General features: G+C 37.5%; 1 protein-coding gene across 1 annotated transcript in view; it reads right to left on the bottom strand.

The window, feature by feature from the left end:
- USH2A (usherin) overlaps nucleotides 1-20,706 on the bottom strand; it is a 387,802-nt gene that overhangs the window by 353,805 nt on the left and 13,291 nt on the right. Inside the window, 2 exon segments of the mRNA XM_039569529.1 lie at nucleotides 1,249-1,312; nucleotides 2,471-2,606. Of these exon segments, the coding sequence (XP_039425463.1) occupies nucleotides 1,249-1,312; nucleotides 2,471-2,606 (200 nt within the window).

Genomic DNA, 20,706 nt, shown 5'->3' with positions numbered 1-20,706 from the left:
CCTTCATTTTCAATTGTTAAGCTTTATTCATTTCACTGACCTAAACTGTAGTTCAAAAGATTTGACAAGCATTGCTCTGAGAAATACAACCAACATGATTTTCATAAAACTTGGAATTCAGATTCACATTAATACTTCCAATTCACAGGAGCTCAGTTCATCATAATGTCCTGCAGACAGCTGAGCTCCGAGGAAACTGCTCTACATCTTATTGAAAGACTATCATTAAGTAGCCTGAAGGTCTGCAGTCCCGAGTGTCATTGTGTGCAGCCTCCCCAGAAGCACCATGCAGACAAATAGGACCTGACTACTTCTGGCCAGCCTGAATTGACTGGATTAATCCAGCATGAGCTGGATAACAAAGGTAACATTTCTTTGTAATGTGCTAGGAAGGGAGGCTGGAGGGCAACAGAAATTGCAGTGGCAACAGTAGTTTGGCCTCGGGAACAGAGGAAGTCAAAGCAATTACCCAGGGCTCTGTGGGCTGAGGTAGCAAAGTCATTGGTGCCTTATGGTGACAATCTCATCTAGAGAGCAAGGGACAGTGGCACCTCGGGGCAGGGGTACACCAAGAATACCTGACATGGATACTGTGGGGAAGGGAAACCAGAGGAAAGCAACAGCTAAACACATGGAGCCAAGCTTCCAGCAACAAAGGCAGCGTGCTAATCAGTTGGAGTGCCTGTCCTCCTCATCTACATCACTGGTATTTAAGTGGTCAAAACTGGACTAGTCTGCTGTGCTCCCTTGCCCTACAGTTTACACGGAGCTTGGAGGAAGCTTAGCAAGTCTTATCCACCAGGACTAAGCTTATCAGCACACACTATTATGTCAGAATTATGATGAGTAGATAACACCTAGACAGTTTCTAAGCATTGAAATCTAGCAACTGGATCTACTCTCTGCAGAATATATACTAAGTCAGGTTGTAGCAAGGACAACCATAACAAGGAGAGCACATATTTATTACAGTTTCACTACATGTGTATACATACACCACTACACACATCAAGCCTACTTAAGCAACAGTTCAAAAGCAAAACATATTAATTTGTTGTATTTATTTTAACTCAAGATTTTTTATATTAAAGTTAATCTTTGAAATGAGGATCAGGAAACTACATCGTCATAAGAAATTATCTAAAGGCAACATCTGAAAAGCACTATATTTTGGGAAATAAGCATATTGTTATCTACACTTTGTTCTCGCCACACTCTTATTTTGTTACAAAAATAAAAGTTCTTTACCTGTTTGTAAGTGCCACTGGGTAAAATCGGAAATCTTGCATTCTTCCAACAAATTGCTCTAAACCTAAGAAAATACACTATAAATAATCTATTGAGCAGAAGGCAGCTTTGCATTGCTTGAGAGCACCTTTAATTCAGCACTCAGAAATCTCTCCTGCACAATTACCCCTCCTGAATGAAACCAGCTTGGACCTGGACAAAACTATAGAGGGCAGTGACTTAATTTTTTTGATAAAAAAGAATGATTTATAATAACTTTATAAGAACATTTTGTACCTATCTCTTTTCTGATTAGAGAGGTGGCACAGGCATCGGCTCATTAGACAGAAGTAATGAGCCAGTCCATGTGCCACCTCTAATTAGAGAAGAGATACAGTAGGTACAACTGTACCTATCAATTTATACAATAAAGATAAAAAGCATTTTAAAATATTCCTTTCTTTTACGTGATTATTAGCTATCCAGTATTCAAAATCAAAACCACAACAAAATACATTTCCAAATACAAGCTTTAAGAAATGGAGCACAGAATACTTTCTTGCCCAAAGGCACAATAAAACTGTTTATGTGACATATATTTAGGAGTTAACTTCAAATTGTGCATGTTCCTGAAGAGCAATAGTCAGTGTTCTTACACCTGCAAAGCCAAGAATTAGCGAAAAGCAATAAAACATCCCCCACTGTTCTTCAATGATCATGTCATGATATAGTCCATATAAAACTCTAGATGCAGATGAAGAGAAACTCTCAGCCATTACTAGAGGCTAAAATATTCTCATTCTGACATGGTTTACATGATTATTGATAGAACTGAAGAACATAGACAGCCAGAAACCTTCAGCTCTGCTCCTGACTGCAGAAAGAGGAGTGTAGTCTAGTGGCCACACACAATTCCATTCTGAAACAGTTCCCTACATTTACTCAGAGAAACTATGATCAGAAATTAGCGGAATAAGTCACTTTACATACATGTTTTAGCGAATGCAGGAAAACTTACCTAGATGCAGGAACACATAGATGTTTGGTAGATGATCATAATTTATTCTATCTTCAGACAGTCTTTTGAGAAAGCTAATTGTACAATAAGAATTTTCTTCTGCAGTAAGGTATTACTTCTCAGCATATAGATAACTTTAAATTACCCACACTCTTCTTTTAACCACATCATGAATATTTTATTTTGACTATCCAGTGCGTTCCACTAAAGTACTACAAGATTTACCTGTGAAGCTTTGTCCAATTTGCAGAATACCATCAGCATCAGTATCTGCAACTGTTCCCATAAGAGTCCTTGAATCAAAAGGTGTGTTATCATCTTCCCAGCCATTCAAGAAGAAACTAATTCGGCTGTGATGCACCTATAGAATCAATGTAAAGGGGGAAACACATGCTTTATCATGCAATCACTTTTATTTCTCTACTTTTTTTTGTCTATCACTGATTAACTGATAACATTACCTCAGGCTATTTGCTGTCTCTATTTTTGGTGCCTACTGAAAGCAGTTACCTCTTTTTCATTACTAGATCATCACCCAGATGCAGAGAGTATAAAATTTCTACACGAGTTAAATCAAAGAAGGAACTACAGTACAGGGATCTGGTGGAGTTGGAGGGGAAGAGCAGAAAAGAAGGGTGGGTGTGTTTCACAAGGTACAAGGCTGGTTTAGAGCTCCATCACCACTTCGGGCCATGGGCACGTGTTACAGCTGTCACAGCTCTTCTCATACATCACTTCAAACAGGCCTCAAGGGGCTGTACACCATGCTCAGGATAACCAAACACAGGCCTCTAAAACCCCCCAAAATGCCTCCCTAACCCTAGCATGCTTCTTTCTACAAGGGCTGAAGGGAACAGTATAGAAAGTGCCTACATCTGCTGTACACCCACTGGGTAATTCCCTTACATCAAGGGAACCCTTGGCTAGGAATATGCACTCAGCCAGCACCCCAGGGTACTGTTTCCTGCAAGTGCTCCCTTCCCTGCCAGTTCATTTTAAATCTGAGCTAACGTTCATAGAAATACTTTATGGCATTCTCCCAGCTCCACAAAGTCACAAGATGCTTAGCTTTTATAAAGTTGGGGGGGTTTTTGCATTAGAAATCTTTAGATTTAGGTTACCTAAAATTAGGAAAAGTTTAATAATATGGGAGCATCTTTCAGCCTTACATTTTAGGAAATTCAATACTCTCATTTAAAAATTCCAGGCCCTCACAAATGAAAACCAGAAGTATTGTGGCTATAGTCATTGCTACAGTCATCCCATTAATGAAGTTAATTAAAGAAACTAAGTTGGACTTATCTAAAACTTTTATTTCAGAAAGTGATTTATTTACCAAAAAAAAAAAAATTACTTGGGTTTTAGCAATGTTTAGCTTGCATAAAGCTTTTTTCACATGAGAACTTGATAGCTTTCAAATTTTGAAACACCATTTTGTTGCTGCCAATTTACAGAGCATTTTTTAAATTTTGCAGGTATGGATGCCTGGTGAATCATGTCTATCAAGGCCAATAAAAACAGAGCACTTTAGCCCACCTTGATAGTCACGCGAATCAAAACAAAATAAACCTGGAATTATTGCTTCCATAAGAACAATACCTATGTGAGGACATAGAAGGTTTACAAACCAGAATAATTTGTTGCAAAAAAAGGAAAGAGAACTTTTTTACCAGTTAACAAAATACCAGCTTGAAAACCACAATATAAGCACAGACAATACTACTCTAACAATAAAGTCTTTCAAATTTCAGACCAAGATAAACGGACACAATTATCTATAAATCTGAGCTCAGATGATCAGCATCAGTGCCTTGGGCAACATGAGTCTATCAGCATTTTAAGAAAGAAAACATGAAATAAGATGGAGGGGTTTGTTTGGCTTTTTTTTTTTTTTTTGGCTTCACACAAAATTGTACAAATGAATTTTTCCTCCTTAAACTGTACTTTCAAACATACACATGCATGCTGAGCTTTATTGCCATTTCCAGATTCAGTCAATATTTCCCAAATTTAGACAGGAATATTTATTGCCCTTCCACTGATGGAAATTTGAAGGCTATTACCATAATTACTAAGCCTTGAGATTTGTTCAAAAAGTTATTGCATATGAGTTTCACTGCTCAAAATACATCTCTCCATTTTAAATTATCTTTTGTGTTGACACATCAATGACCTAAATACAACAGTTTTTTATTTAATTTTAATTCAAAGCCCTCTAAACATCTGATGCCCTATTTGCAAGAGCCTAAGTATATGTATATATTGTGGTTACACTGCATTTTTTTTCTGCATCACATTTTTTACAGCCTGTTACTGTCATTTGGTGTTTGACTGTTATCATCATAAAAGATACAGGCTTTTCTACTTTGTTATTTGTAGCATTATCTCATGTTTTACAACATCTTTGCACAACATGCCTGCACATGAAATATAACTAGTGAAAAGTTCTCAGTGGTATTAATGCATAAAAAAGAATGTGGTTCCATCTCTACTGTCTTTACCCAGCCAAAAGCTGATGAACAGCCAATTTTCCTTTATCACATTAGCACAGCCATGAGGGAAACACATTTGTTCTAGTCAGCTACACTAAAGATACTATTACCAATCTAACATATACATGTTTTATATCAGCAGTATTCTCAGAGTATGAGGGAGCCAACAATATATTAACACTAGCATGACAGTTTATTTAAGAAAAGAAAATTGTCTCTGTAGAGGGACAGAAGTTAGAAATGTATGGCTAAAGCTCAGTGTCACTGGTCTAATAAAGGTAATAATTCTTAAGCTTTCTTTATAGCAGGTAACACTCCTGTGGCAGCTCTGTCATATCATTCAAATAAAAATGTTGCCTTTTACAAGTTTAAGAGTACCTTTATTTTCAGTCAGATATGAAGCATGTTTCCGCTTTCTTGTTTCCACTGTAAAACATTTGTAGGGGGAATTCAGAAATGGGCACGTTCACCCCCATCAGCTGCTTGCAAACTTACTGTCTCAGGCACAGCTCTATAGGACCCAATTCTGCCTCCCCCTGTGGCAAGCAGAGTGCTCACCTCCATGCACCCCATACAAATATCAGGGGGTCTATTTATGACTTAAAAGGGACAGAATTGGGCCCTAAGTGACCAGGTATTTTTACTTGTTGAAAATAGGTGACTAACAACAATTTTAAATCTCCCTCCCCCCTCCCCCACCACCAATCTCTTTGTATTAAATAGGATTTAGAATAGTTGGGTTTAATATAGCACATCCTCAAGGTAGCCCTAAGCACTTTACAATGCTGAATTGGATATCAGTAGTGCAGTGACTGTGTAAGGCAAAGGCAGCAGTCATTATGCATTTGGCAGTAGCTCAATGTAATGATCCCCCTGCTGGTTATTAAAAGGGGTATGAATATCTGACATGGGAGGAAAATGTAGGAGGGAAACCATGTGTGGTATAAAAAATCCCAGTGGCTCTCCACTGTGGGAGGAGAGGAAGTCTCAAAGTTTGGTTTCAGTTCAGACTAAGCTAAATAAGAAGAAAGGCTGGCACCGGATGGGCTGTTTGATGTAGTTAGTTAAGGTCTCCTGACTGTTAGCATTAAATTCCATACAATAGCACAGAACTAAAAGAACAGTTTCCCTCCTGACTAGGACAACAGGATTATTCTCCTGTTGTCCTTATTAATAACATTCAATAGGAATTTGCCACAAGAGAGTAGCAGGAGATGGGTAGGAAAGGTTGGCTTTGTTGTGGAGAGCATAGAACCAGAAGCCTGGGACATCAGCACTCTAATCCCAGCCCTGAAACCATCTCACGCTCCTCTGCTTGCCCATCTGTCAGATACAGCAAATCACCTCTCAAGGAGGTAGCAAGGATTAGTTACTAAGATACATTTGCTCTGAAACTACATCAGCCTCTGCCAACATAGAACCTAACACCAATTCCAAGCAATGGAAAATCCATTTGATGGTGAACTGACGTGGTGAAAGATAGCAATACTCTTTCCTCTAATTGCACTCTTGGTATGATCCAAAAGAATTTCAAGATGAGAGGTGCTGGACCAAAGAGCTGAGAGGCAAGTTCCTTTGGTGCATCCCAAATTAAGCTTACAGTTCTCTAGCATCAGAGACCACAATACCAAATAAAACCCCTTCCTGCCTAAGAAACCTTTCTTGCTCTATAGGTCAGGGTACTGCAGAATCACAAAATCACAGATTGGGAGGGACCACAGTGGATCACATGGTCCAACCTCCCTGCTCAAGCAGGGTCATTCCAGAGAACATGGCACAGGATTGCGTCCATGTTACTGTTAATAAAATGATATAGGTACAGGAAACATACTATAACTTTATTTTCTCACCTAAAGATCTGTGCTCTTCAGATTCTACTCCTGAAAACACAACAATGAAATTTAACATGAATTTTGCCACTCGGTTTGGATCAGATAGAACTGCCATGTAAACAAAAGCCACTATTTTCATGTACTAAGTGCTAACAGAACTGCTAACTTCCACTATATTGCAGTAATCTGTGTGGCAAAAAAGAAACATCACAACCAAATATTCCACTTCAGAGCAGTTGCACTGGCTAAGGCACTACGGCAAAAAGCAGAAGCTCCTTGACTGAAGAATACCATGTTTTTTTTCTTTCTGGTTTTTTTTATAAGCCGTGTGTTGTACTGATATCTACAGTTTTAACGCCTACTGGTATAACAATGTATAAATAAATGAATAGTATAACTGTTAAAAGTAAAGAGTATAATAGGTATTGTAAAAATCAGTAGTAATACAATAAAAATTAACAATACGCTTTTTAAAAAAAAAACCAAATAGCCTAATATTCCTCATCATTAACACAGGGGCAGAAGAGATTTTGCTATCAAGTACAAGACACAGTTATATAGACTCCACTTTTTTGAACTACAATGACCCTTTAGAAGCCAAAGCCAGTTTGGGGGAGTTCTGAGATCTCAATCTACAAAGTTTTGGCTGTCACATAATAACACTCACATTTATTCCCTTGTAATGTACATGTGTGATATCTGGCCCACTTAAGCAACATACGCTTTTTCTTCACACACATTAATTATCCTGTCATCAAAATGTCCTCTTACATATATATAAAGGCAACTGAGACAATTTTAGTCTCTTCCATGTGGAATTGAATTGCACCATTTCAGCCAAAATAAATGAGTTTAACTGAACCTTTCTTCAGTGAACACTACGATCTTTTTGCATTAGTAAGATTTTTCCATTAGAAGTCAATCCTAATATTAATACCACCCATATACCTCATGGAAAATGATTTCTAATAAATAAGATAGGAAGGAGAGACACAGAAAAGAATCCTTTATGTTCCATTAAAAAAAAAATCCTTAAGAATCCCTAAATGTATCACAGCAGAGCTAAAGATCACTAACCAGGGACCAAAGCTTCACTGTACTAAATGACACACAACCAACAAATGCAGTAGTCTCATCCCCAAATATTTTAATTTGTAATTATTATATGCTTCAGAGATACTTTTTTTTTCAGTTAGTACAACCTTTTCCTGTATGTTGTCTTTCCTATTCCAATATTTATTGGCATGGGTAAGATTTATTAATATTACAGATAAGTTAAAGGGAGTTATTTCAAGACAACATTAATCTCATCCACCGGTTGGATATACATTCTTTTTACTCTTATTCATCACAGCTTCTAGTAACCATAAAATACAATTTAATCTTAACATTTCCTTCCATCATCTATTGTTCTAATAAGTAGATCCCAGTGTCTGGCAAGACAGATTAATAAACCAGAAGGATTTCTTCCCAGATTTTTAAGCCATAAATGAGGAGTTCCACAACATAGAGAACTCTGGCACCAAAAACGAAAGGAAAAAAAATATTTTCCAGTCATTTAAGCCAAATGATACCAACCTACTTAATTTTCCAGCCAACTTAGTGATGGCAAGCACTTCAACTGCAACTTCAGCTCTTACAGCTATTCAGACCATCACACAGTCTCAGAAGGCAGGGGCAGGACTGACCGACACATATAAAACACAGACCAAAAATGCACCTTCCAATACTAGGAAATGGTTACAGTCCAGTACATGTAACGGACACTACTGTTTTCAAATAAGATGAAAGAGGAGCAGCTCAGGGATCTATGAAATATACCTGACAGTGAGCAAGATTATTCCAAAAATCAGATAGCTGCGTACTAAAATTAAAAGAAGAAAAAAAAAAAAGAAGCTAATTTTTACATTAAAAATGCAAGTTTAGCTAGCTTGCAAATGCAAGTTAAATTTTAAAAATTTATACAAACTAAAACACGTCAGTTTCCCAAATACAAGAAAGAAAAGCAAATTGTCCCCCAAATAAGAGAACAAAAAATAAACTGTAAAAGAACTCAAACAAGTCTGTTTTCATTTTCCTTAAAATAAGCCCTATTTGCACAACAAGTGGTTACGCAGAATTAGAATAATCATTATAAAGGTGATACACAATATGAAGAGTTTTAACGTGTTTTATGAGAAGCAATTAGGCAGCTATACAATTTACCTGTAAGGCAAAAAAAAAAAAAAAGTTCAATTTATTTTCCAAATCAGCAAGCCAGCAGAAATGGCCCCTCCCTTTACTTGTCTTAAAAACGAAAGCAACTCCAGAATCAATAAAGTTACACAGTCTTCACAGAGATGTAAATTAAAGCAGAAGTTAGCATAAATGATCTGCTTAATCATTCAGAAATAACAAGGAATCAGAGATTATTAGAAATCAGGAGGAGCTGCAACTCATCCAGCTCAAAAATTACTACACAACGTACTGTTAAAATTACTTACTGTCACTTAATTTGGTATGGTACTTATAAAAATTGTCACCTAAACATAGCTTGCTATCTGTTAAAATAACCAAGATTCAGAAAACCTTTTTACTTTCTAAATGTATTGCAGATTTGTTGCATCAGGAACTTTCTCAATGAGTTCATTCTATAGAAACAGACAGTGTATTAACACATTTTCTCCCAAGGTGAGAAAACAGATTAAGGTTATGACCAAAATGACAGGCCTGTGGCTTCCTTGAATACCTTAATAGAGTCAACAAATCAACAGTGGTCTCTGATGACAACAGAGGAAAGAAGACAATAGATGGAAGGAGGGGAATTAGTGATGCTGCTATAATGGTCTAATCAGAAACTTGAGCATAAAAATCATTTTCACCTTCAACCTGTCTAAATATGCTCTTTTTGCCTCCTCATATAAAGATATACAGCATATTCTACCACTGGGGGATATGCGGGTTCAGATATTTCCTCTGCAAAAGCAGGTGAGAAACAGAAGCATAACAGTTAATAAAAGCAAGAGTAAAGGGCTTTTGCATATCAAAGAGATGAGATGCACAAAGGTATGTATTTCAGTATTTTCTTGCATAATTGCAAATCTTGCTGAAGCTGCAATTACAAAGGCTTCCACACAGCTTTAATATTTCATAAATGATTTTCTGTAAAGAGGAAAGGTCAGTGATATGGACGTCAGCAAAATAATTTGGGGAGAAAAACCAGGATGAAACCACTAGCATGAATCCAAGCTTACTTTCAGCTGTCATTTAAGCAGAGCTAGGCACCAAAAACCACAATGCAGCATTTTACATATTTTTTTTAAATCTGAGTGTCTACGTGTCCCTAAATTGATGAATCAGAAATAGCAGACAACTTTCTGCCACAATTCAACACCTTTCCTCACTGAATAAATTGCAGAATTTACACACCTTAAACATTCATTTTAAAGGCTCCTTACCTAGCCCCCATTTTTGCCTTATTCTCATTTTGCATTATTCTACTAATTATTATTACCTCTTTTTTATCTACTATATTTACATTTAGCTTTAAAAAAACCAAACAAACAAAAAGAAAAAAATAAACAACAAACCAACAGCAACAAAAAACCTAAACAATGTGATAAATGTAGTGAATACAGGTGGCAGCAGATTCTTGCCCCCAAGTACTTTTTTCTCAAACGTTAATACAAACGGGGAACAAAATAGTTTAACCTAGGAAGGAGAGGGGCAGGCACTGATCTCTTCTCCCTGGTGATCAGTGACAGGACCCAAGAGAATGACACGAAGCTGTGTCAAGGGAGATTTAGGCCAGACACTGGGAAAAGGTTCACATCCAGAGAGTGGTTGGGCTCTGGAACAGGATCCCCACGGAAGCGGTCACAGCCCAAGCCTGGCAGAGTTCAAGAAGCATTTGGATAATGCTCTCAGGCACTCCTGGGGCTGGTGCTCTGCAGGGCCAGGAGTAGGACTTCTATCATCTGTGTGGGTCTCTTCCAACTCAGGATATTCTATGATTCTATAACCACAAGACCCCAAAACTCCTCTACTTCTCCCAACCCTTCAGATAATCTATCAGCCACCTTATGACTGCTTCAGAAAGTAAAGAGGTTCCCACAGTTTAACCTCTGCAGATGAGTCAGGATTCCACATCACACTCAACCACCTTCTACTCCATATTCCACACATGACTCACCAGCACTAGCACAGAGCCTGCTCCTACAGTCCCATATTGCTTAGCTCTCCTTACAAAGTAGCAAATGCAGCCTAACCCAAATTTAAAACCTTAGCTGAACAAGTAATTCAAGAATAAGAACTATTGCTGTGATGACATTATTGCTAGAGATGTTTGGGCAGATGTCTTACATACATCAAAGTCTCCTGTGGTCTTGTTTTTGTTTGTTTTTCCCTCTCTCAGAGACAAAGCTTACAACCTTTAAAATAAAAAGAGTTCATTTTTAGTGTTTTGCACTTTGCATTTTACTTTTTTTTCTCTGGAATGAAAATTGAGACAAAACAGAGGGAACTTGGCAGATCTAAAGCTTGGCAAGAGATAATGAATTTATGTAGCAAACATATGAGAACAAGGATATGTCAGAAGGAATTTGTCTATGAACTTGTTCTCAAACAGACCAAAAAAGACGCTAATAACCACGTTAATAGGGACAGGGGGGTTGTGGGAGGGAGGGCTGTGGAAACTAAAGAATAATATCCAAGAGGACAAGCCAGCTCAGATAATCTATCTGCATAACACTTGACAGACAAATGGCACCTTCTGTACCAGCAACAGAACTGCCTGATGAGTTTGCCAGTGAGGCTGGTGCTGTTCCAGCTACAACCTTGTCACAATTTCAAATCTTCAGCGCTGTTTTTAGTTTGTATGCCCAAAATCTTACAGCAAATGCAAAAGCTACACACATAATAAAATCAATTTTATCTGCTATTATTAAATGATTGGTTCACATTTCTAAATTCCTGTTTCCATATTCAAATCCTATACTACCATCACATGGCAAAAACCATAGTTTTTAACCTGTAGGAACTCCGTGCCCCCAACCAAACCCAAATTCACCCCTCTGTATTTCAAGTCTTTGAAGCAACTTAGCTGCAAGTCTGAAGGAAAAGAATAGAAGATGGTAGAGGCAAGGTGCAACCCTGGCTACTGTGGAGGTTTCAACGTGATGCTTTTCACACTTCTTTGGTTCTCAGGACAAACGGCATTTTACGGGAAGAAAACAAAGAGGGTTTGAGGCTTTTCATTGCCACTACTAACACAAGTAACAACATGGCCAGGGAATTTATTATGATGATTTCCAAAAAGAAGGTGCTTAAGTTACCATCCATGGTTAGGGGATATTCCTTTACTTTCAACCATTCTGTCATTTTTAGAAGACGACATGCCAACATCATTCTAGGCTGAGATTCATTACGTAACTCTTGCCAAAACTGCAGAGTCAACTCTGTCCTCTCACCAGAACACATCAGTCTAGCCGAAATATGCAACTACAAGCCTCTTAATTAAAGTATTTTACTTCTGGTTCATTCATATCAAAATTCAAGGATGCTGCAGTCCTATTCTTCACTGAGAGAAGGAAGTAAAAAAATCTGCCTTTCAGGACCTCCTTAAGCTTTACAGGAAAATCACCTTTGCCTTTAAGAACAGAAACTGAACTTGTGAGTGAGTGGAAACAGCATATGTACAAGGTACTTGGTGTTAAATCACTGATTTTTTTCTTCAAAATCAGGATGCTGCTTTAAGCTGACTAGGAACCCATGGAGGGAAATGGTTCGAAATAATTCAAAAGTTTGGTTCTTCAGTATGTTCCAAATGAAGTTGCAATGTATGTAAGTTCACCCATAAACAGGATCAACTAACTGAATCAAGGATTGAAACTATTTTAACCTACACTATTTTAGAACTGTTATGAGAAATGACAAGGAAAGATGCTTTTCTTTACAAAATTTATAGGGGATGCTAACACATATCAGTATTTGATGACACTGTGCACAATCTTGTTCCAGAATCCAGAGGATTTTAACTTTCACTAACATAATAGGGCAAGAACACCTGTGCTGACTATATTTCCCTGCAGGCCAGAAAACTGATAGAATGCCAGAAAAACATTCCAAGAAGAATAATACTTTTTCATCTTTGCTTATATCCTCTACCTTTTTTTCTTATCCTCTTCTTGTTAGACTTTGACAGACACTTTTCCAGAAGTTCCTGATAAAAAAAATCCTTGATTAGACAGCTTTTGAAATTAAAACTGCCTAAATGGGAAAAAACCACCAATTTCAGTATTTTTTAAATACTGAAATTGACTCATCACAACATTCTGTCCAGAGATAACAAGTGGAGTGACTAGTACTTCAGCTGTGAATTTATTTAAATGTAGACATACACATGCAGTATTAGGAAGGCAAAAACAGGATATGAAATAAACATAAGGCATCAGCTTTAAGCTCACTGTCAAGAATATACCAAGGCTTCTAACCACAGAGTTCAGCTGAAGGTAACTATCTGTCAAATGTAATCTGTGCAAGTGAATATGCTTAAGCTGGTGCTATGAATCAACCAAAATTGCTTTGGTCTTATTGACATTCAATTGCAAGAAGTTGCAGCTCATCCAGTCCAATGGACATCTGACAACACCAAGAGTGCTTCAGTGACAGAAAGCTTTAAATATAGATGCAACTATCATCACAATACACATGGAACTAAACTTTATGAACCCTCATACCATCGTCAGAAACAGGTCATCAGCTGAATGCCATAAGACCACATGGTCATGCTCTCTGCCTGTTGCCAATTTCTGCAGTTAACAAATCACTGCAATTTAAAAAAGAAAAAGAGAGAATACACATTGACAGAAAAAGACCATTCAATCTTCCACCAATGTCCCATTAAATATCTCTCCAAAATCCACTTCTGCCATTATAATCCTTGTTCACCTTTAAAAATACAATGCCAGATCAAAATTTGTTCAAACTGTTTGCATTAGTTAAGGGCCAGACCTTCAGCTACTATAAACTGCCTACAGCTTCAGCAATGTCATTTTATACCTGCCCAGATTCAGACTTTAAATATGTTAAATTTACTTTCTTCCTCATATCTGTTCTTTACACCTTGAAACAAGATGTCTGATAACGTGTGTATGTGGGAGGTTCAACAATAAAGCAACTTGCACAGACAGTCCCAAAAGAAGACACAATTTGTGTCCTGACTCTGCACAAAAGAAAGGAATACCACTATGTATGTGCCTGTTTCACTCTTGGCTCTCAAGAAATCCTGCCATTTCAGCAGTAGATGTTCCAGCACAGCATAGTGTCTTTTTCTAAAGATTTTCATATATACACACCATCTATACAAGTTGTTACATACCCCCTCACTTGCCCTCCCCAGCTTCCCTTGCCACACATTGAACTGAAACCATTCCAGATTCACAAACAGATAAAAGAAGTTGGGAAAGAAAAAATATGTCTGCTATATACAGCTTGCAACCATGTTTAAGGTGATGCACAGTGTAAGTATTTTTGGGGAGAAGAGGGGAGAAAGACTCGTGGCCATGTTATAAGCACTCTGAACAGTTATGCCCACACTCTGAGAAATCCAGTGTGAAAAAAACAAGAGACTTGAGGAAGAAACCTCATCAGGGGACCACAGTGACAGAACTATCTTAAAACAGAAGGGCTGGAGAGGATAAAGGGACAGTAGAAGAAATGGTAAAGAACAGCGAAGGGGAAGGAAAAAGCATAAGGTCGGGAGGGGCAAGTTGTCTCTTTGCCTTTCCTTCTTTTGCCTCAGGCCCATATCGGCCTTTCCTTTTCTTGACTTAACTGGGATGAATTTTAATTGCAGCCTCTCTACGTGTTTTATACACTATGTACTCTCTACTTGTGTGGAGTGGATTTCCCATTCATCACAGGATTGCAGGCAAAAACCCCAGGAGCATTTTGCTTTCCTTCAAAGTTAGCTTTGCTAAAATCAATAACTTTAGGGCTGCTTTTCCATCTAGCCCAAACCCCCACCCCACAACCATTTCAAATTTCATGATTTTTGATCATTTGATTTTGCTTCTTGTCTCCACATACAGATTTATATTTACATCTTTCCATAACTGTGACAATATTCTACACTGTTTCATTAACAGCATAAAGGCAACAACCTTACAGTGACAGCAGAAACATGCTCTCATTTGTAGTTTTAACACAGTCCATATCATAAGTGATCTCTAACAATCTCTCTCCCTACTCTTCAATACACCAGCATTCTTCAAATCAAAGTTCTGGTTTTCTTAGGAACCACTGTATGTCTTAAATACTTCTATTGCTGGGGCTTTTTTTCTGACCACCAGCAAGTCTGGTACAGCAGCCAAGAATCCCAACTACATTAACATGTCCTTGCATACAAACCACTGAACTTAGTTTTAAAAAAAGTAGTTAAAAAAAAAAATTAAATGGAGGGGGTGAGAGCAGGAGTGTTTCCTACTGCAGATGGAGTATCATCCCTCAGCAATATTGTTACATCTCTTTCAGCTTAATATTAGTCTCCCTTCACTGAAACTGTATCTTGGCATTTTAAATCCCCCTTCATTTTCCTGGTTGTCTCTCTTATTCCAATAATATCTTCCTTATCCTTGAAAACATGTCACTCCCATTCAGCAGTCTTATTACATATGCTCCTAGCATTTGTATAAAAGATATTTAGCTTTTCTCTTTGCCCTCCTTTACTTCTCTTTTTCACTATCTCCTACAATGTTAATCCCTTCTCAGTGGGAAATGGTTTTCCTTCAATCCAAGTCTTTCTTTTTGCGCATAGATCCACTAGTTCAGCTCGAATTCCCTGATGAACAACAGAAATTTGAAGAAAAAAAAAAAGGGGGGGACAGGGCTGGGGGGAAAGGAACCCTGGAATGCTCCCGAAGCAATTAACTCTCTTCAAGAATAAGCCATGTATTAATATAAACTTGACCCCAAACAGCAAAATCAAAAAGCAACTGGAAGGCAGACTGATCCATAAGGCAGTTTACAAGCTTAAGAAAAACTAATAGCTATTTCATGAACAAAGCTTCAAGATGCAAAAATGCAAGTGACAGCAAGCAGAAGGATCCAAAATAAGAAAGATGCATGCTGTTCATTTTTCATATGGGGTGATTTTAGTACTGCATAAAAACTGAGTGATGTAACCCATACTCAATTATCTGATAAATCAGGCTAGAGACAAAGAAAGATCAATGTGAAAAGAGACAGCTTTTGAAATTGTATTTTTAAAGAATCAGTACTTTAAAAAGTAAACACTGCTTTAAAATAAACATTGAATCTGTGATTAGTGATCATTTTGCACATTGTAATCATTCCAATTTTAGATTGGCAATTTTCACTTAATCTTTTGTTGACCAGTACTTTGAAAGTATTCAGTAGTATGAAGTAGTATTAAAATGGTTAATTACAGCTATGCCACTTTCTACTCCAGCCAGCACTGCACCAATGAAAAATATTCTGTATTGCCAGTGCCAGTAGAGCTGTATCAATCTATTACTGATGCCTCAGGACAGAACAAACACATCGGGGCAGGGCAGTGGCACAGAGAAGCCAAGAGCGCAAAACTGCAAATACAGATTCTGTTAGAAACGAAAGTAATTAACAAACAAGCTTTGCTGTTAAACCACTACTTTAACCATCAATCAAACCCTATTCTTTTTACATGGAAAGCTTTAACAAGTGACACCTGTGCTGTAAATGAGTTCCAAACAAAAAACCATGAGAGGATCCTAGTCACCAGATCTGCAAATGCGTGAAGAACAATTGCTTTCTTGCTCCATAATGACTCTATTTTCCCCAAGTCACAGAACAAATCAGATCCAACATTCAGTGATCACTACAGTAACATGAAAGGAAACAAGTATTAAGGATTCAACAAGCTGCTTTTTAGTAGCTTAAACAGTTACATAGACTTGCCACAATTAATTGAAACAAAAGGTCAGAAAGTACATTTTAGATAATCTCATAACAATGCACATTTTCTCTCTGTCCCCTCCATTTAAAATACAGCAAAACCACTGATTCTGAATTTTCACGAACTACTTGTAATCATGTAAATTAGGGATGAGATGTGGATGTCAAATGAAATGTCCCTTCTGAATAAAGTCTCTGTGCTTCACTAGTCAAAGAACAAGCACATACCTACACAAATGAGGGGAGCTGTTACTAATATACAATTATTAACCCTGTATTACACTATCAGCAGCATATTAAATTCTAGTCTTTTAAATTGATTATATCTGATGATTTTGCACCATTTTGCACCACTCAGTAGTGTGACTTCTCAGTCATTCCCAAATTTAATGCAAGAATACACTGGTTCTAAAAAACAGAGCTGAACAGCTCTGCTGGGACTGAAAACTAGAAAATCCATTCCTCTGTCTTTTTGGGGGGATAATTTACATAAGAAGAAAGCAATTATTCTTGCCCTCTGAATGCCTTGCCACAAAAAGTTCCATGTATACAGTTAAGGGATTTTCGCAAATAAAGTCTCATCTTTTCTCTGAGGGCTTAGTTTCTTTTCATGGTCAAGGAGCCACAAAATTCTGTCTTTGATTCTTTTCATATTCCTCCCCACAACCTTACTTCAGGTGCCTTTCCCTCTTCCGCTGTGCCCTGCTTTCTTCCCTCCATCACAAAGTCCTTTAGAAATGGTCATTCAACTACTCCTTTGTACTGTAACTCCCCAACACTCTTTTTTATGGCAATTCACTGTAAGCTTCAATTTTCATTTTTTACAATAACTGCTTTTCTCCAGAGTTACCAAGCATCTTAGCAGCCAAGTTTTGCCATAGATCCAAACTGTGCTGTTAATCAAACAGAGACCAAAAATGGACTTTGGAGGACAGTGTTTTTGGTAGCTTATTTTTGGTAGTTTATTTCTGGAAAAAGCTAAATGAAATCGTTTATGCAGCAGCTCCCTCAGCCCCATTTTGCTAGAGATGGGCCAGGAGATGACATGGGGAGGCTGCTTATAAAGTGGTATCCTATGCACTTTAGAGTACAGCCCTTGAGTTAAAGCACAGAAAAGCCAGGGAGATTACTGAAAAACATATATGAGGATGTCAACAAACACAATTTAAGGAAAAGGATAAAGGCCCTTCAAACATAAATAAATGTCCTCGGAAGTCCAGCAGAAGAGTGGCAATGCAACCTGTTACATGCATAATTACCTGACTTACAGACAAGAGGTACATACATAAGGCACAAGTAAGTAGTAATTAGAGAATCTCAGAAAGACGACAGGCTTTTTCTTTTGACCAGTCCTGCTTCCAAGAACCACAAAAGTTCCATGCAACCTGGACATCAAGCTGGAAAGAGAAATTCACATATCTCTGAGTGCTGAGGATAAATCTTCAAGGGTAAGCATTTCAATGGAAAGAAACAGAAGCCTGAAGTTCTGAAACATCAGATTAGGAGCAATGTTGATGGTTTATTCTATGCTGCCACTGAGTATCACATGATGATTTGCTTAGAGGTGCAACGAGGATGAACCTCACAAGATAGGCCATCTACAATCAGTCAATAGCAAGGATACACCTGAACACCACTGGAAAGAAGAGAGGTTCGAGAGGAAAATATTTTGGCTTTTATTCAGGAGGCAGAAGATAAAAAGTCAGTGCCTTTCTTTGAAATGCTGCCAGTTATCACAAAGGGTCAGACAAGCAAGGCTGCATGACTCCGCACACAAACAGTGCTTGGAGGAAGGGATTTAGGTCAATTCCAAATTGAAACCCTTTTTTTAGAACAGATAGAATCAAAGGAGGGTCAGCTGCTCCTATACCCAAATAGAGCCAGTTTATTTGTATATCAAATTGGGAAAGAAACAAAAAGCAGGAGGAGAAAAATCAAGTATCTAAACCAGCAATGTCCGAACTAAGCATGCACATAGACTGTGAATTATGACACAATATATCTGTCTTTGAAATCTAAAGCCCAAGATGTTTGAACCTGAATGTCAGGAATTACATAGATCACACCACTGAAAAGTGTTGCTATGCCTTAAAGAAAGCTCAAATTTTGATAAAGTAAATGAGCTAACTGTATTAAAACATATTACAGAAGCTGGTATTGCAGCCTTTTTTTTTTTTTTAATAAAAAGAGCACCTTCAGATTCAATGGAAGATCAGAAAAGAAGCAGGGGGGAAAAAAAACCCTCTGACCTATTTTCAATTAACCCTGCAAAAAGCAAAGAACAACGTGGAAATTAAAATTACAGACATGATGCATGACCAGGTCTTGGACCATTTCTTCTGAGAATCCATCAAATCAAGTCTGTCCTGGATGAATTCGTTGGAAAAGCACATGGATTAATACTGTACACTAGAAAAGGCAACATAACTTTTGTGGAAGGAAATCAAGATCCAATTTGACTTCTTTGAAGTAAAGATGCATGTAGATAAAAAGAACTGACCAATATAATATACTGGCTTTCTAGAAAGGTTTCAAACTTGGGAGAGATTAAATGGTCCAATTTCACACAGACAGTACCTTACCACTAAGTAGCTCCAACAATCTCTGCTATTTAACATTTTGTACAGGCTTGAAAACAGTGGTTAGTGAGATGAAAAAAAAAGGACTGAATACATGCAGACAATAAAAGTCAAAGCTTACTTCAAAGTGACAAAGGATCTCAAAATTGTTAAGGAACAGGGAGTAAAGCAATAGACTAATTGTGTTAACCACAAGGTAGCTGACAAGAGAAAAATGTTCTTATCCATGTAAACACAACACTAAATTCTGAACAGTCACTGCTCCAAGTGGTCTTGGACTTACTATAGAGTCCCTCACTAATGAACAAAGAGAAACATCCCTTATTAGGAAAGAAATTAAAAATAAGCCCACAAAACTTTATTGCTTAGAAATTTATGGTGCGAAGTGTCTTGGATAACAAGTGGAGTTCTGTCCCTTGCATCCTCAAATAGCCCCAAAAGTTTGAGAAAAGTTCGATATGGATGAACAAACTGCAGAATGGCTTCAATATAAGGAGAAATCTCATTTATAAACTATTTTAACACATGATCGCGTTCTATAACCAAAATATCAAATAGTATGAGACTGATAAAGAGAAAGAAACTGGCAAAAGAAATTGGCAAAAAAGTTTTAAAGACAGACAGAAGATTTAAAATAAAGAACAATTTCATACAGCCATAATTCCATATGAGAAACTCATTGTCACAAGAGTGACGTCACAAGATCCAATGCCAAAATATAAATTATATATATGCTAATATATAAATTATAAGAAAAATTAGACTATTAAACTAAAAACAGGTCAATTAGTGACTATTCAAGACAGTCCAGCTTAAGGAGCTTCAAAAACCACTGACTGTCAGAAAATAAGTCACTGATAGATCTAAAAGAAAGTTGTTCCTATTCATATACTCTTCTTTCATACTCCAAGACAGGCTATCTAGACAGCTATCAAACAGAGCAGTCCTTAAATGATGCAAAAAATTACAGCATTATTGAGCCAAGGCACTGGAATGAGATACATGGACAGGAGGTGTTCCTCCCCCTCTCCCATCCCTAGAACATTCTACCTTCCCGACAAGCTGATAAGTTGTTCAGAGCCAGGAAATATTCTTTGCTTCCATGAGAAAATGATACATGTGAAGTCTTACAACAAGATTCCCTCTCTGGACTGCCACCAGCACACACTGATTTTGCGTCGTACAAGATCTACACGTGTAATTTATGTCACCCTCCATTTGCTGCATGCATAGATGTTAACGCAAGATGTAAGACAGAGTTCACACATAAATAATGGAGGTTGCACAAAGGACAACCTGAAAGTTTCATCTTCCATTTCTTGATCAGACTTCTGATTTAAGTCTGTCTTTAAGCTACAAAAACCTGAACCAAATGTAGAAATCACTTTAAAAAAATAAATAAAACCCCACAAACAAACAAACAAACAGGAAGACAAAAGCTGCTCTTTCATTGTACTCATGAAGTTTTTAGACTCATCAAAAAAAGTTTCAAGTATCCTGTGAAGACATTTACTTAGCAATTTGCACAGCATAAAGAGGAAAGGACAGTATTTGTGATCCATCTTTACCAGCAAAGATGTTGGAATCAGTTGCCAGTTTTCTACTCACACACTGTGCATGCCAAGAAC

This window comes from Corvus cornix, chromosome 3, assembly GCF_000738735.6.
Source record: "Corvus cornix cornix isolate S_Up_H32 chromosome 3, ASM73873v5, whole genome shotgun sequence".
Taxonomy (NCBI): Eukaryota; Metazoa; Chordata; class Aves; order Passeriformes; family Corvidae; genus Corvus; species Corvus cornix.
Note: the sequence above shows the minus strand (reverse complement) of the source record. Positions and strands in the feature narration are given on the sequence as shown.